The 16,336-nt window shown below is 42.9% G+C and overlaps 1 protein-coding gene across 1 annotated transcript in view; it reads right to left on the bottom strand.

The window, feature by feature from the left end:
- Positions 1 to 16,336, bottom strand: part of Abhd12b (abhydrolase domain containing 12B) — a 29,279-nt gene that overhangs the window by 9,886 nt on the left and 3,057 nt on the right. Inside the window, exons 2-9 of the mRNA XM_021179677.3 lie at positions 13,982 to 14,109; positions 12,024 to 12,126; positions 10,074 to 10,193; positions 6,981 to 7,011; positions 4,940 to 4,985; positions 4,695 to 4,824; positions 4,241 to 4,278; positions 522 to 601 (exon numbers count right to left, since the gene is read on the bottom strand). Of these exons, the coding sequence (XP_021035336.1) occupies positions 522 to 601; positions 4,241 to 4,278; positions 4,695 to 4,824; positions 4,940 to 4,985; positions 6,981 to 7,011; positions 10,074 to 10,193; positions 12,024 to 12,126; positions 13,982 to 14,109 (676 nt within the window). The remainder of the gene's footprint in view (positions 1 to 521; positions 602 to 4,240; positions 4,279 to 4,694; positions 4,825 to 4,939; positions 4,986 to 6,980; positions 7,012 to 10,073; positions 10,194 to 12,023; positions 12,127 to 13,981; positions 14,110 to 16,336) is intronic.

Here is a 16,336-nt window from a genome sequence, read left to right as displayed (position 1 = left end):
AACAACGATGATCATGATGATGATGATGATGATGATGATAACAGGAGAATGGGCATAATAAATATTTTAGACTCATCTTTGCTCCACTTTCTTGAGAAGACTGATGTCTATACCTGGAGTACTATGTAAAAGCATTTCCTTTAGAATCTTCCTTATTATAAAATAATGTAAGAGCTATGGCTGGTATTCATAAAACTGAAACATGTATAAAAATTTTTTCAATTTAAAATGAGTAATTACCATAGTAAAGCTATATCCAATGAGTTTTAAAATTATAAACAGTGTGTTCACTTCAGCAACACATGTATATAATAAAATATATACAGTTCATTTGTGGGGGTATAAAACTTTCACTTAATTGGTTCCTCTGTTAGAGGAGATGCTTGTGCCTTTGGTAGTAAACGGACCAAGCCTAGAACAACTCAGAAACATATGAAGCTCATTAAAGACGTGAGCCCTATCCATGAGTGCCTGGGTATAGAAACAGCCAGGACACAGAGTGGGAGGAATGAGAGACTCACCTTTACCAAGGGAAAATTGATAGTTGCTGCCCATATGTTGGTAAATGGAGCTTCTAAGATAATAGCATCAACTGGACATCCTAGAAAACATAAACAACAAAAAAACAAATGAGTTAACTCTCCTCTTCAAACACCAAAACACCACCATCCCTAGATAAGGGGGGGGGGGGAGTCCTCAGGGTCTTGTACATGAACTGCCTACATCAAAGCCATTTGTGAAATGTTTTAATATGCAAGCTCTTGAACCCCACAGTGTACCTGGGGTAGGGACTAAGAATGTGTGTGTGTGCATGCATGTGCACGTGTGCATGTTCATGTGGGTGCACATGTATATGCAAGCATGCATGCACATGTGACACATGCATATAGAAGCCAGAGGTCAACTTCAGATGTAGGTCATCAGGAACCATCCACCTTGTTTACTGAGGCAGGGTCTCTCATTGATCCGGAGCTTGCTGGTGAGGCTAAGTTGGACCAGTGAACTCTAGTAACCCTCCTGCCTCTGCTTTCCCAGTGATGAGATTAGAAGTGCACCACTACAGTGGACATGGTGGTATGGATATTTGATCCCAGGTCATGGGAGGCAGAGGCACCAATCTCTGGGAGTGGTGTCCAGTTTTGTGTACATAATGAGCTCCTGTCTCAAAAAATCAGTAAATAAATATCCCATGATCACACCACTATGCCTTGCTTTTTCACAGAGGTTCAGGGAATAGAACTCATGTCTAAATTGAGCATAACAAGTACTTTACTGAAGTTATACGGAGGCAATACTCCAACTCAAGAGTATGACTTTTAACCAGCCCTCTCCTTCTTCAGTATCTCTATGTACACGATGGTTAAAACCACTGCCTTCTACTAAGACTACAAGACTTCCCGGGCTCAGAGATTGTAGGAAAGCAAAGTGTTCCATGGAGAAAGAGGCTGATTAGGTTCTTTCCTCGAAGCTCAGAGAGCAAGTAGAAAATGCATATGGCAGAAGGGTATGTATATGTGTGTATGTATATTGAATATGCACTATATGCATATGTATGTGCATAGATGCATAGATGTAATTGAATGTGCATGCATGTTTGTATGTGTATTTGCATATGTGTACCTATATGATATCTGTGTGTGTGAGAGAGAGAGAGAGAGAGAGAGAGAGAGAGAGAGATGTGTGTGTGATATGTGTGTATGTATTTGAAGGTACCTGAGGACTGCTGATCTATGAGAATTTTTAGAGCCAGTACCAAGTGAGAAAAGCTCAAAGAATTTAGACTGCCTTTCCCCTCAAGCTGATGAAACTCTAAATCAGTGGTTCTCCACCTGTGGGTCATGACCCTTTAGACCATTGGAAAACACAGAAATTTACATTAAAATTCATTACACTAGCAAAATTACAGTTTTGAAACAAATTACAGCAACAAAACCATTTTATGGTGGAGGTCACCACAACACAAGGAACTGTATTAAAGGTCACACCATTAGGAAGGCTGAAAGCCACCACTCTAAATGCTTCCATTTTAATTGGCAGGATTCAAAATTAAAACTGAGAATTATTGGTACTCTCACAGAAACAAAACAAAAACTACGACTATTCATGGGGGCCGTGGAGATAGCTCGGTTGGTACAGTGGTTCCCATACAAGCATGAAGATCTAAGACCAGATCCCCAGCAACCAGACAAGGAATGGTGTGTGGAGGGTGGCACATGTTTCCCTCCCAGCACTGAGGAGTCAGAGATAGGAGGACACCAACAGCTGCCTTGGCAGCTACTCTAGCTGAAAGGTGAGCTGAAGGCTCAGTGAGAGACCCTGCTCTAACGATAAGGAGGAGAGCAATTGAGAAGGATATTTATCATCAATATTTGGACTTTACATGCATATCTTCACACATGCAGACATGTGTGTATACACAAACATGCACACGCAGACACATGTGTGCGCAGGCACATTTGCACACATACAGATACACACATACATACACATGTGTGCACATGCATACATACTTACACACATATGTACATGTTCCATGCATGCACACACATGCATATGCAGACACATCTGTGCACAACATATGCACACACACACACACACACACACACACACACACAAAATTACTAATTATTCAAGGTATGACAATAAGGTAGGGAGACTCCAGAACATTTCTATGAGCTTTGGCTGTGACCTCAAAGGACTTCACTCTAGGAAAAACAGTCCATCAGCTATTAAGCAATGCTGATAAAGGCTGAGGGCAGCATCAAATCAACATAATCTCTGATTGGTTCATGGTGATTTTATCCCCACCCAAAATGCCTTGAAGGAGAAACGTAGAGTATTCCTGGAAGAAGACAACATCAGCACAAGTTCTCACTTTCCATAAGTAATTGCTATTATGTAATCAAAAATAACTATGTCTATAAAGACCTAGGTTATAAATCAGTGATTTTACACTTGCTTGCCATGCCTGAGGCCCTGAGTTCAATGCCCAACTGCAAATAAAAAATACAAAGTGTCAAGTGTTGATGGCACATGCCTTTAGACTCAGCACTCAGGAGGCAGAATCTTTGTCAGTTTGAGGCCAGCTTGGTCTACAGAGTGAGTTTGAAGATAGCCAGAGCTACACAGAGAAACCCTATCTCAAGAAACAGAACAAACAAACAAAAAACCTGAAGTCCAAGGCTATTTTTACTGCGATTTGAGAAACAACAACAACAACAACTTAGGCAGTTTACTCAGCTGCCAGAAGTCAGGTGTGGCTAGAGGGAAGAGAGCAAGACACAGAATTAGACACCAGTCTGTGGGCAGTTGCACTGGGGGCGTTAGAGCAAGCATGTGAACTCTGAGTATCAGCATAAGCACACAGGATTGTTGTCCTTGGACAAAAGAGATCAACAAGCAGACTGACTGACTGACTGACTGACTGACTGACTGACATATATAGACTGATGTAGATAGATAGATAGATAGATAGATAGATAGATAGATAGATAGAGGATACACGTTTCTCAGTGAAAGCTCACATATTTCGCAGTAAAGATCTGTAAGCAACTGCCAGACAAAACTGCAATTGGTTATGAGCTTTTTAAAATTTTCATACCAGCATTTGGATACATTTTTTAATCCAACACTTCAATACGTGGAGTAAACCCTAATTTTTTTTTAATCTTTAAGCAAATGTTCTAGCCCTATTCACATCTCTTCCCAGAGATTTCTAAATTCATAAAACCAGTTAGAAAGCAAGAAAGTAAGCTACACTTTCAGACTCTAGATTCATGATACACGCAGAACTCTTTGACAAACACCAAGAATATTATGGAAAACAGGCTGCAGAGGGCAGTGTGACTATGATTATCATTTGAGAATATAGTATTTTCCTGTCCTATCATTTAAATAAAACATCATTTTTAGAAAGAGGACTCTTTGAGACTAAGACTTGCTATGTAGTTCAGGCTACTTCAAACTCAAGCTCTTCCTGCCTCAGCCCCTGAGCAATGGGATCACAGGTGTACACTGCCAGACCCCGGGGACGTCATGTTAGCTCTTTTCTTAGTATTCATTCTTAATTTCACAGCCTATAATAGCTGCACTTACACTGCTAAAAAAAAATCCTTTAGAACTGGGACATGTTGGGGTCTGTGTCAGTGTGTACACATATACACACATTTCATAGAACCTCCTGGCTTTATATTTTTCTACCTCAAGACAAAAACTCTTCTGTTTAGGAATCTTCCATTACCTTTTGCCTCTAGGACTCTCGCAGCATTTGTTGCAACTCTGTAAAGAAAAATGACAAGCATGCATGTGAAACATGGCAGTCACTCAAACACTGTGGCCTCAACAACCCAGAGGCAGCAAGTGATGGAAAAGCTCTGGACTATCTGCCTAGAAAAATCCAGACACCCAGTTTTGCCCAGAATTGGCCCTAATGTAAGGGTCTTATTCTCTAATGCTCTCACGAATTATTCCAGAGTTGAAGTCAGTGTCATAATTACACAGGATGTTTAAGGGACTTGTGGAGAGAGTGTCTTACAGGCAGGCATCCTGACAGGGTAGGCTCTTACTGTTTCTGAAGTGAAAGACCAAAGAATGGAGGTGTCCCTGTTTGTCTTCCCTTCCACTGTTTGCTGTGACTTTAAAGACATAACCCCTCCAAGGACCCACCAAAGGACACGGCTTCAGCTTGCACTTACGCTGATCCCAGAGAATGGCCCCACAGACACACAGGAGTTCTACCACTTCTTGCCTTGGTCCATTCATAGACATAAGTAATGTCTGTGGTTAGTCCCTCCTCTGTGGGTGTTCCTGTAGAATCCCCAAATCCTGGCAGCAAGAAGACACAAACACAGGATCATGCACTCCAAACCAAGCAGTCATCAAAAGCCTTCTGCCCCACCCCTGCCCCGTCACATCTTTTTTCACTGTTCTCAACACATACCTCTATAGTCCACAGACAATACATGGAAGCCGCCATCACTCAGCACCTGTATACCATATGAGCTGTTATCATTTCAAATGAGAAGATACAGAGAAGGCCCTCTGCAACACATCTATCTTCCTGAGTGTGATGGGAAGAAAGACATCTTCTGAAGGGCTGGGATACAGCTCCCTGGTAAGGCACATGCCTAACATGTTCCAGGTGCTTGATTTGAACCTCAGGATCACAAAGATTCTGTATTTTTTTTTTTTTAATCTAGAGATGAAAGTCTGTGCAAAAGATGGAAGCAGCCTAGGTCACTCACATCTGGGCTCTGGCACTAACCAGCTATCCAACCTTAGTCTGTTTGTTAAACATTCAAATATGTAAATAATATTCAGGGCTGCCAGAGGGCTACATGGATATTGTACTTATGAACCTGATTCCATGTCGGAGTATCATTTAAGCAATCTCCAGAGCTGGAGGTGTGGCTCCGTAGTAGAGCCCCAGCCCAGCAAGCTCAACGCCCTAGGCGCCATTGCTAAGACCACACACACTCTGAATGAATGAATGAATTTCTCTGATAATAAAACACTACACAGAGTGTGGGGAGAGGCAAACCTCACCGTGGAGAGGTGCCTGTCTTGAGTATGGTCAGATAAAAGATAGACTTTCAACTAAAAAAATAAAGAGATCACCACTTGAGTATGAAATCATTGCCCAGCCCCAAGTAGATAAGGAAAAAAAAATATGAAAAGCTCAATTTTAAATGAACTAAAACACAATAATATACAAAGATGAGATATTCTTAAAGATCTATTTTGTAGATAAACTGAAGTGAACATTCGTACTAAGTAGCTAGAAGTTGCACAGGTCATTATGGGCAGAGCCAAGATTCTGCCCAAGCCTGCCTGGACCTGCCTGTATCTACGTACTATGGCTTCCTACTGCAGGGGATGTTCGTGGCTCCGCCTCCTCGGGGATCTTTTACATTCAGATCAAACTACAAGTCAGGAACTAACTGGAACTTTCTGCTTGAGCCAGGCTACATAGTCTTCAAAAAGCTAGCCAACACAGAGAAGCTAAGTACCGGAGACATGGGGTAAGCTTGTAGCACCCCACACTGAGTAAAGATAACAGTAACAACCCTTACTTCCCAATAGTTACCCCTAAGAAAATAAACAAAGCACAAAAAGCAAAGGAGATGCCTTCAGTATTCTGTAGCAGGCTGGAGAGATGGCTCAGCAGTTAAGAGCACTGACTGCTCTTCTGAAGGTCCTGAGTTCAAATCCTAGCAACCACAGGGTGGCTCACAACCATCCATAATGAGATCTGAGACCCTCTTCTGGGGTGTCTGAAGACAGCTACAGTGTACTTAGATATAATAATAAATGAATCTTTTTTTTAAAAGTATTCTGTAGCTATAGTATTTAAGTAAATTCAAAAGAAAAAGTGAAATTTATTATAATATCAGTGGGCTAGTTAGCAGTTAGTTATGAATGAACTGGAAAAGGTATAGCCTTTAAATTGGTAATTATGACCCTATGTTTAAAACATGGAAAATAGGGCTCAGTGTGGGATAGGAGCCTAACTGCAGCACTTGGGAGGCAGAGGCAAGCAGATCTCTGTGAGTCCAGGGCTAGCCTGGGCTATATAATAATTTACAGATCAGCCAGGGTTATGTAACAAAAAATGTTTATAAAACAATGTTAAAGCATGCAATATAAATTTATATATAGGTACAACAATAGTATCAAAGGTTTTTATGAGAGAGAAAAAAGACCAGAATGAACTCAAATGAAGGTAATTGGGCTAGGGAAGGAGTGAAGGATGGAGAGAGGGAGGAAAGGAAAGAAAAAATAATATAATAATAAAGATCTTTGTGTTTGTTTGCTTGTTTAAATCATGTGTTCAGACAGGCTCAAAAGATTTGTGGAAATGAGATCAAATTAATGAAAGGGTTTTAGGGCCCAGAGTTATTCTCCTACACACAGGAGTGTGCCACCTGCACACACACACACACACACACACACACACGCTCCCTGCAGTCTCTCAGGCATACCTGTGTCAGCTTAATTCTTCCAGAAAATGCCCTGTAAGGAGAGAGGCAGAGGGAAAAAGAAAACCACACGAATTAGGAACCACTAAGACAAACTCAATAAAAGTCACTCTTAGGTGTCGATCCTACTCAGTCTTTCCCCCTTTTCCTTTTGAGATTTGTTTGTTTTGTTTTGTCCCATTGTGGTTTGAGACAGTTTCACTGTATAGCTCTGGTTGGCCTCACAGAACTCACACAGATCTCTCTCCACCTCCCAAGGGTTGTCGTTAAAGGAGTGTGGGAGCACTCAGGAGGCAGAGGCAGGCGGATTTCTGAGTTCAAGGCCAGCCTGGTCTACAAAGTGAGTTTCAGGACAGCCAGGGCTATACAGAGAAACCCTGTCTCGAAAAAACAAAAAACAAAAAAACAAAAAAAAAAGAGTGTGGGTCCACACCTGGCCTAACAACTCTGGTCTGGTTTTTGGTTTTTGGTTTGGGTTTTGGATTTCGTTTTTGTTTTTTGCTTTGGTTTGGTTTGGTTTTTATAGTTAGGAGAAATAAAGAACAGGAGAAAAAGAAATGTCTGTTAGTGGCAAGGCCAGCGGGCCCATGTCAAAGCAGGTGATTGAACAATGACTCTCTTTGGGTGGGCTTTCCAGCACGAGCTTTTGATAATGTACTACTATAACCCACCTCCGCTGGATTCTGTGCAGCGGAAATTAACCCCTAAGTGTTCTCTGTCAGCTAAGTTTGGAAAGAGCAATTCAGAACCAGGGGGGTCAGACTGGGTCACCTGCACTCAACTCCAGTTTGTCTAAACCCCATTAACTCAGCCACAATATACAAAAAGAAATAGAGAAAGATGTGCCTTTGGGAATACAAGATTCCCCCAAAATGACAGCATCCACTCTCAACCTTGACCAAACAAAGCAAAGAATTAGCCAGAAGGCAGGAAATCCCTTTAAGAAAAAAAAAAAAATTGCCTTAGAGCCAAAGTTGTTCTGTGAGTGAGCCGTGGAGTTCCCAGAGCATCTAGTTAAAGCAATAAACCCATTCCCTAGAAACAATACGGAGCCACACTTCAAATTTTATATACAACTTTACCAGATTTTCCCATGTCTAAATATGCTCATGGGTGCATTAACGAATCTCCAGGGACTTCCTGTTTGGGGACTGGTGCTCAGTGCTCAGGACACTGCTGGCTGTGAGCTGAGACTGCAGGGCAAATGCTAAGGATGGTGTGGCTGGTGAATCTGAATCAATTGAGTACAATTTCAGATCCACACCGAGGCATAGGCATGGCAGTATGGTCTACTGATCCTTTAAATAAACCCTACTGGAACACTGTCCAACTTCATAAATCAGAACAATGTTAAACAAGGCTGACCACTGCTCAGCTTCACTGAGAAATCTCAGGGAATGTGATTCTAAAACAGACAGAGAGAAGGCAAGACTTGAGAAAGCCATCATCACCTGACAGGACATGACAGACAAAGAGGCACAGGCAAGGTAGCCAGTGGGCAGGTTCCCTGAGCCCATCACTGGGTTTGAAGAGCCCTATCCCCACAGATTCGAGGGAGATCCTGGGTTTGTGCTACCCTGCTCCTCCCCCAGGCAGAGCTGTCCTGCAGTTCTCAACTGATAATAGTCTGGGCCAGGGAAGGCTTTGACAACACATCAAAGGACAACAGGCTTCTGGGAGGCCAGCTCTGTGACAGTGCCAGACAGGGACCACAGAGACTGAGGCATGAATAAATATGTTAGAGTGGAATTTATCAGAGTCCCCAGGTTCTGTGCTGAAGAGTTCCAGGTGACTTCTCTCAGGTGTCAGGCTTCTGATGAATAGAATGGAATTAATGCTAACTAATGGACTCTCCACTGTCATTTTCTGGAAGAGACGACCAACATGGAAATTGCTCTGTTTGCCCTTTAACACTTGTTTAGACCTTTTCCAGCCATCCATGGGTCTGTCAATTCATGGAGTATTTGGAGACCACTTGGAACTTGCAGGCCTTACAAAAGGAATGTGTGTCACATAGAAAGTTATGCATAAAAAAAGAAAGTTATGAATATTCAAAGCAATGCAGGGGGATATTATACAGGCTACGTAAGAAGGATTGCATGAAGCCATTTGCAAACAATTATTCCTAGCAACAAGAACAAGAGGGAACCAGTCTGAGGCTGAGGGGAGAGGGGCTGGGCAAATAAATATTCTTTCTTTTTTTTTTAATTTTTAATATTTTTATTACATATTTTCCTCAGTTACATTTCCAATGCTATCCCAAAAGTCCCCCATAGCGCCCCCCACTTCCCTACCCACCCATTCCCATTCTTTTGGCCCTGGCATTCCCCTATATTGGGGCATATAAAGTTTGCAAGTCCAATGGGCCTCTCTTTCCAGTGATGGCCGACTAGGCCATCTTTCGATACATATGCAGCTAGAGACAAGAGCTCCAGGGTTCTGGTTAGTACATCATGTTGTTCCAACAATAGGGTTGCAGATACCTTTAGCTCCTTGGGTACTTTCTCTAGCTTCTCCATTGGGAGCCCTGTGATACATCCAATAGCTGACTGTGAACATCCACTCCTGTGTTTGCTAGGCCCCGGCATCGTCTCACAAGAGACAGCTATATTTGGGAATAAATATTCTTTCACACAAGAATCTGAGGTCACAGTGGCCTTTGTGCAAAGTCACGGTTCTGGCCAGTCTTCTGTGGACACACCTGAGTGAGGAGCACCAGCCCCCATGAGACCCTCCACTTCCAGCCTGCTAGCTCTAGTCCTTCTTAAAAACAACTGGTTCCATTTTGATTCAATCCATCATCTTGAATAATCTTGAGGAGTAAAGAAACCAGTGGCTTCATTGAAATTGAGATGGACATTTCAGAAGAATTATTGTTCCCTCTTGTTCAGAAACAGACCCAAGTCATTCTATATGCGGACTGTTTGTTTAACGAGAATGTGTTTGCCAGAACGCCTTCACATTTCAACAAAGGAATAGAAACAGGCAGAGGCATGTCTATGATTGAAAACTGCCTTCACTCTCCCATGGCTTAGAAATGCTCTTGATCTTTCAAAGATAAATAGACAGACAGACACACCAAACAGACGTGCTGACCTGTTTATCCCACTGCCATGAAGATAGATAATAATCGGGTTCCCATCACTGAGGGAGGCTTCATACCAGCATCGACACTTCCCCTTGGCCTCTTCTCCCCGGTAGCTGGGGACTGTGTGCCTGAAGAGCAAGGAGAGGTTTGACTATACCACAGAGGCAGAAACGGACTTCCTTTCCATATGTTTATAAGAGAGATGATATATCAAAAACGACAGCTGCATATACACATACTTTAAAGTCTTATCTAAGCAACTGGTGCATAAGCTAATAATGTAATATAAGAGCACAAAATATCTGAGGAAAATTGCTACTGCGACCCCACCCCCACCCCCCACAGGGCGAGTTAACTGTCTATAGCTTTAATTCTTCTAAAGTTGGTCTCTTTTTAAGAAGTTTCCAAGGTGGCAGTTCCTAGACACAAGCCACTGAAATGGCAACAAGGACAAAGGGTGAAACAAGTAAAGGAGAACAGATACTTATTTACCCAGAATTTGATCATGAACCCAAGCTCATCCTTTTTTTTCTCTCTCTGTAACCAATATATTATTAAGACACTCGTGTGTTTCATAGCTGCTTATGTTTTGATGCTCTGGTTTCAGCATTTGAACACCTAGCAACTTTGAACATACAATTAAAGATGTTCAACAACATGATGTAGGGTGCTGACTAGTTTTGGTTGTCAACTTGACACACCTGGCAAGAAGGAACCTTAGATGAGAAATAGCCTCCATCAGACTGGCCTGTGGGCATGTCTGTAGAGTGTTTTCTCAATTGCTAGTTGATGAAGAAAGGCCCAGCCCACTGTGGGCAGTGCCATCCCTAGGCAGCTAGGTCTGGACTGAATAAGAAAGGCAGCTGAGATTGTAAACACCTGTCTTCAAGTTCTTCCGTCTCTTTCAACTAACAAGAGAACCCTGAAAACGGAAGTGCTACATTGTATCACTTCACAGGACATGCAGAATTGGCCAACAGGTGATGAATCTTCAATCTTCTCAATCCCCAGGACCTCCAGAAATCCAGGTGCCACTGTCCTCTGGGTGAGTTGATCACGAACATACGTGCCTCACCAGACCCATGTGGTCAATCAAACTATTAGCTAGACTGTCCCCGAGGATAAGGAAAAAGTCATATGCGCTGTTCCAGAACATTCTCCAGTTGCAACTTCAGATTCACTGATGAACTATAAAACAAAGTGTTAATAATGGCAGCCAGAGCTTGTGAGACCGCTCAGAGGTTAAGAGCACTGACTGCTCTTCCAGAGGTCCTGAGTTCAAATCCCAGCAACCACATGGTGGCTCACAATCATCTGTAGTAAAATCTGACGCCCTCTTCTGGTGTGTCTGAAGACAGCTACAGTGTAGTTACATATAACAATAAATAAATGTTAATAATAATAACCACAACAAAAATTAAAAAAATAGAAGACCTCAAAAGATGAGGTAGGGGTAGCCGGCAAGGGAGGAGCAGAGCAAGTCCTAGCTGTGGTGTTGGTCGGTGTCTGGATCAGAGGGATGACAGCATGCATGTATGGAGTAAGGCAGAAGTGGGTAGGACCAGAAACCAAGAAAATTCTAGGAAGCAAAAATGGAGCAGGGGAGTTGTCACAATAAAAGGAAAGGTGTATGGAACAGCTTCTAGAAGCTTCCACAGATAGCCAGGTTCTACACAGGCAGGCAGCACAGCCCTGCTGCCCTCTGCTCTTCTAACAGAAATCCTGTGCCCTCCCCCCTCTCTGTGTGTGTGTGGGGTGTGGGTGGGTATGTTTCTGTGTCTCTCTGTCTGTCTCTCTGTCTCTATCTCTAGCCATCTCTCTCTTATCTTCTTTCTACAGTTGATGCAGGTAAGCAGAAGGGTCACGGGCTTGGGGTGATGTTTCGGTGGACAAAGAAAGCATTAACATGGAAATTTACAGGAAAGCCTAAGAATCCGAGGTAGGAAAGTGTCACTCACCAGATGCCAAGCAGAACCTTGGGCTCAGGCCTGAGGAAGAAGTTCACTGTGTGAGCAATCTTTGTCTCTGGTCTCTTTAAATCCACGAAAATGGGAACCGTAACTGTAAGGCAGAAATCATAGTCAGCCCACAGCATCAGGCTCCATGTACGTTCATCACAGGCTTTTAAAAAGCTTCACCTTTCTAAGCCAGTGGCTGTTACCCTTCCTAAAGCTGTGAGCCTTTAATACAGTCCTCATATCATAGTGACCCCCAACCATACAATTATTTCATTGCTATTTCATAACTGTAATTTTCTACAGTTGTGAATCATCATGTAAATATTTGTGGTTTCTAATGGTGTTAGATGACCTCTGTGAAAGGGTTGGTCTATTCCCAAAAGGGCTGCTCACAAGTTGAGAACCACTGCTGTAAGCAATCAGTTCTAAGTTGCAAGCTAAGCAAGAGAAGAGTTCATGCAATCTTCACCCTTTCTGGAGATAAGAGCAGAAGAAATCATTTGTCCAAAAAGGTAAATAGAAAAGGGCAAAATTAAACTCACAGGGAAGGTCATTATCATAAGCTATAAAGCAAAATATAGCTAGTATTTTAATATACAACAGAGGGTGAGACACTGAGAGCTAGGGCTCCAGTACTCTAGGGGGGATAGAAATCAATCTCTGAATGTCCTCTCTCTCTCTCTCTCTCTCTCTCTCTCTGTGTGTGTGTGTGTGTGTGTCTTTGTTTCTCACTGTGTATTTCTCTCTTCTCTTAATTCTATAATTGATACAGGTTAAGAAGAATGAACAGGGGCTAGAGAGATGGCTCAGTGGTTAAGAGCACTGACTGCGAGCCGGGCGTGGTGGTGCACGCCTTTAATCCCAGCACTCGGGAGGCAGAGGCAGGCGGATTTCTGAGTTCGAGGCCAGCCTGGTCTACAAAGTGAGTTCCAGGACAGCCAAGGCTACACAGAGAAACCCTGCCTCAAAAAACCAAAAAAAAAAAAAAAAAAAAAAAAGAGCACTGACTGCTCTTCCGAAGGTCCTGAGTTCAAATCCCAGCAACCACATGGTTGCTCACAACCATCTGTAATGACATCTGACGCCCTCTTCTGAAGTGTCTGAAGACAACTAGAGTGTATATTTAAATAAATAAATAGTGTTTTTTTATTTATAAATAAAAAGAAGAAGAAGGAGAAGGAGAATGACCAGAGGGCTGGGGTGATGGTTCAGTGGATAAAATGTTTGCTTGCCACACAGGCATAAGAACAAGAGTAAGGACCCACCCGACCCACATAAAAAAGTGGGCAGTCATGGCAGCCAGCCTAAAATCTCAGTAACAGGGAAGAAAAACATAGCATTCTCTGGGTAAACTACTGAGACTAGCCAGATCTGGAATTAGTCTTCAGCAAGAGAAGACTGATGGAGAACACCCAACATGAACACACACACACATACACACACATACAGACACATACTCACAAATACATACACATAATCACATACACACATACACATATACACATATATACAGATATACATACACATACATATATACATATACTTATATACATACACATACAATAATGCATATACATACATACACATGCATAAATGCTCACATACATACACAGAAATGCAGAAAGACATGCATACACACATGCATATGCACACATACATACATACAAACATACAGGCACACACATGTACATGAAGCACATGAAATCACAGAGACATACATAAATATACATACACATACACACATATACACACAAAGACATATATACAAAAATGGGTGCACACAGACACACACACAAACACACACACACACATTTTATAGCAGTTTAGATACAGTACAGTAGTTTTTGACCATGTGAGTCTAGCCAGGGTTTTGTAACAAATGTTTTTCTTGTGTTGTGACTGTAAGAGAAGTGAGTTCTCTATTGGGGAGAATTTATTTATGTACAGTATATACTTACTACAATTTAAATATATCAGCATATTCATCAGCGGAGGGAAAATGTGTTCCTTTAAAGATTTACTTGTGAAGTTTCTGTACTCGGCAGCTATTTTACTCCCGAGCGCTGAGCAGAAGCATGGGAAAAGCCTGCAAAATATTGAGGAATAAACTTTTCAAGATCAGCCCAAGTTTTGTCTTAGCCCAAGCTTTGTCTAAGCAGCTTCAGACAGCTTAGTCAGTGCTTCAAGTGCTACCTCAGCTCATAGCCCCATCAGCTCTGAGTGAGAAGCCAGAGACCCAGCCACTAGAACCACACTCTTCTGGCTGGGTCCCAGAAAGCAACTTTCGGAAGAAGATCCCGCCTTTGAGAGAAGAAGGACCCGAGAGAAGCAGGGACAGGGAAGGACCCCAACGGGCTTCAACAGAGCTAGAGTCAGGAGCCACAGTTTTCATGAAGTTTAAGATTAGGTCCTACTTTTGAGAAGTATGTCCCCGTCACTTGTTACATTTGTTATGCAAACCCTTTTCCCTATGGAAACAGGTCAGCATTAATTGCTTAATGTAATGTTGTTTGACGGTTGCCCTGATCCCTCCGCTACTCCAGTTACCAGGTGGTAACTGCTATCACCTTGCTTTGCGTATGAGGAGTGTCAAAAGTCAGGACTCCCTCTTTCCCAAGAGCACAACGAATCAGAGTCCCCAAAGTCTGCTTATTTGCCCTGATCTCCAACAAGATGTCACAGATCCATTGAGTTCTATGTGCTTCCTGTGCATGCAAAGAGGACCCCACAAAGAGGACCCCAAGAACAATGATGCAGGCCTCCAACAAAATTCTGCGCCTTCCTCCTTAGCTCCCCCCCCCCTTTTCTGCCCCTGTATTTACAGGAGCCTTCTGTCATGGAATTGGCCAAACTGCTAAAACAATTCTCCCTCAAGTGTTAATGAATTAAAAACCAAAGCACTTATCTATATCCAAAAGATGCTTGAAGAGAGATGATGAATCATGGATGTTGGATGCGTCTACCAGTACTGGAAAAAACATGCACGCTCCGAGCAACTGGTAGATCTTCAAATAAATATGTCACACATGGGCAACTGCCTACCCACAGAACCAGCAAGAAAGACATGAAGAGGATTGTTTCATAACACTCTAAAGAAACCTCCAGGAGGGCAGCAGGAAGGGCAGGGCATTGTTTTAGAGATGAAAATCTCAGCCCTGAGGCTCTGCTTTGAGCCCCAGATCAAGGCAACTGGGGCAGAGGGAGCAGGAGTCTGTGAGGGCAGGCTTCCAGCCTCCTGCCAACTGTCCCTGCATCCCTGCATCCCCACATCCCTGCCTTGCCTTCTGGGCACCCCCTAAGTTATCTTTTGAAGGTAGGCAGGGTAGTCTCCTGCTAAGTTACCTTTTGAAGGTCTGTCTGCTTGGGGAGCAGGGGCATTTCTTTTTTTTTTTTCTTTCTTTCTTTTTAAAGGAATAATTTATACAGGACCTTTTTCTCAAATAGCTCAAGGCACTTCAGTGAGAGCCTCTGCAGGAAAAGAAGAGAATGACCTGATCCCCCCACATCAATAATGCAAAGGTGCTTCTTTTAATGAGGGGGCTGTCAATTTGACTTCCCATAGATCAGCAGAGGATCAAAAGTCACCAGTGGCTAACAGACCTGATTTGAGCAGGGGAGACAGTTTCCGGCCACTGTCCTGGCTATAGGCTGGCCACATCAAACAGCCACCTTGGAACCTGGGTGTTCTTTCACCTGCCTTTTGATCAGCCCCACAGCTGCAAACACAGGGTGCCTCACAGGGGCCAGAGGACCTTGCTGGGTGATTCTTCCTGGTGAAAACTCGCTGGAGCTTATGTGGAGCAACCCATTCCTGTCCAGAGCTCCCACAAGCCAGCTTTTGGGGAACCAGATCAGATGATATTCAGCCAGATAACTACCCCAAATACTAAGACATGTTGTACCTCCATCCCGTGTGCTGATCAAGGAGTACTGGGCCCATCTCTTTGCATCCTCCATGCACTCAGGTATTTCTTGCTGACAATGCTTGTATACATCGACCTTCCCTCCATGGCTCTGCCCCTTTTCCTTTCTACCCTTCCCACTCAGGAGCAGAGATTCAGACTGGCCCTTGGTTGCCCATCTTCTCCACTATGTGCCAGGTCTCGAGAACCATGTAGCACAGCACAGCTTCTTTGATAGCCCTCTCTGCTTAGCACAGGGTCAAGCCCAGTCAGTATCTGCTGACCCATATGGTGAAGGCTGACGGATACATTTTCTTTATAAGGGAAAAAGTAGCAATGGAGGAGGCAGTGGGGAAGTGAGGTCTACATCCTTTAACTTATTTATGCTTTAACTATAATTGAAAATTAAGC

The sequence above is a fragment of the Mus caroli genome, unplaced genomic scaffold (assembly GCF_978045245.1).
Source record: "Mus caroli unplaced genomic scaffold, Mus_caroli_1 scaffold_14, whole genome shotgun sequence".
Classification (NCBI taxonomy): domain Eukaryota; kingdom Metazoa; phylum Chordata; class Mammalia; order Rodentia; family Muridae; genus Mus; species Mus caroli.
The sequence above is the reverse complement of the archived record's forward strand: the minus strand, read 5'-3'. Positions and strand labels throughout refer to the sequence as shown.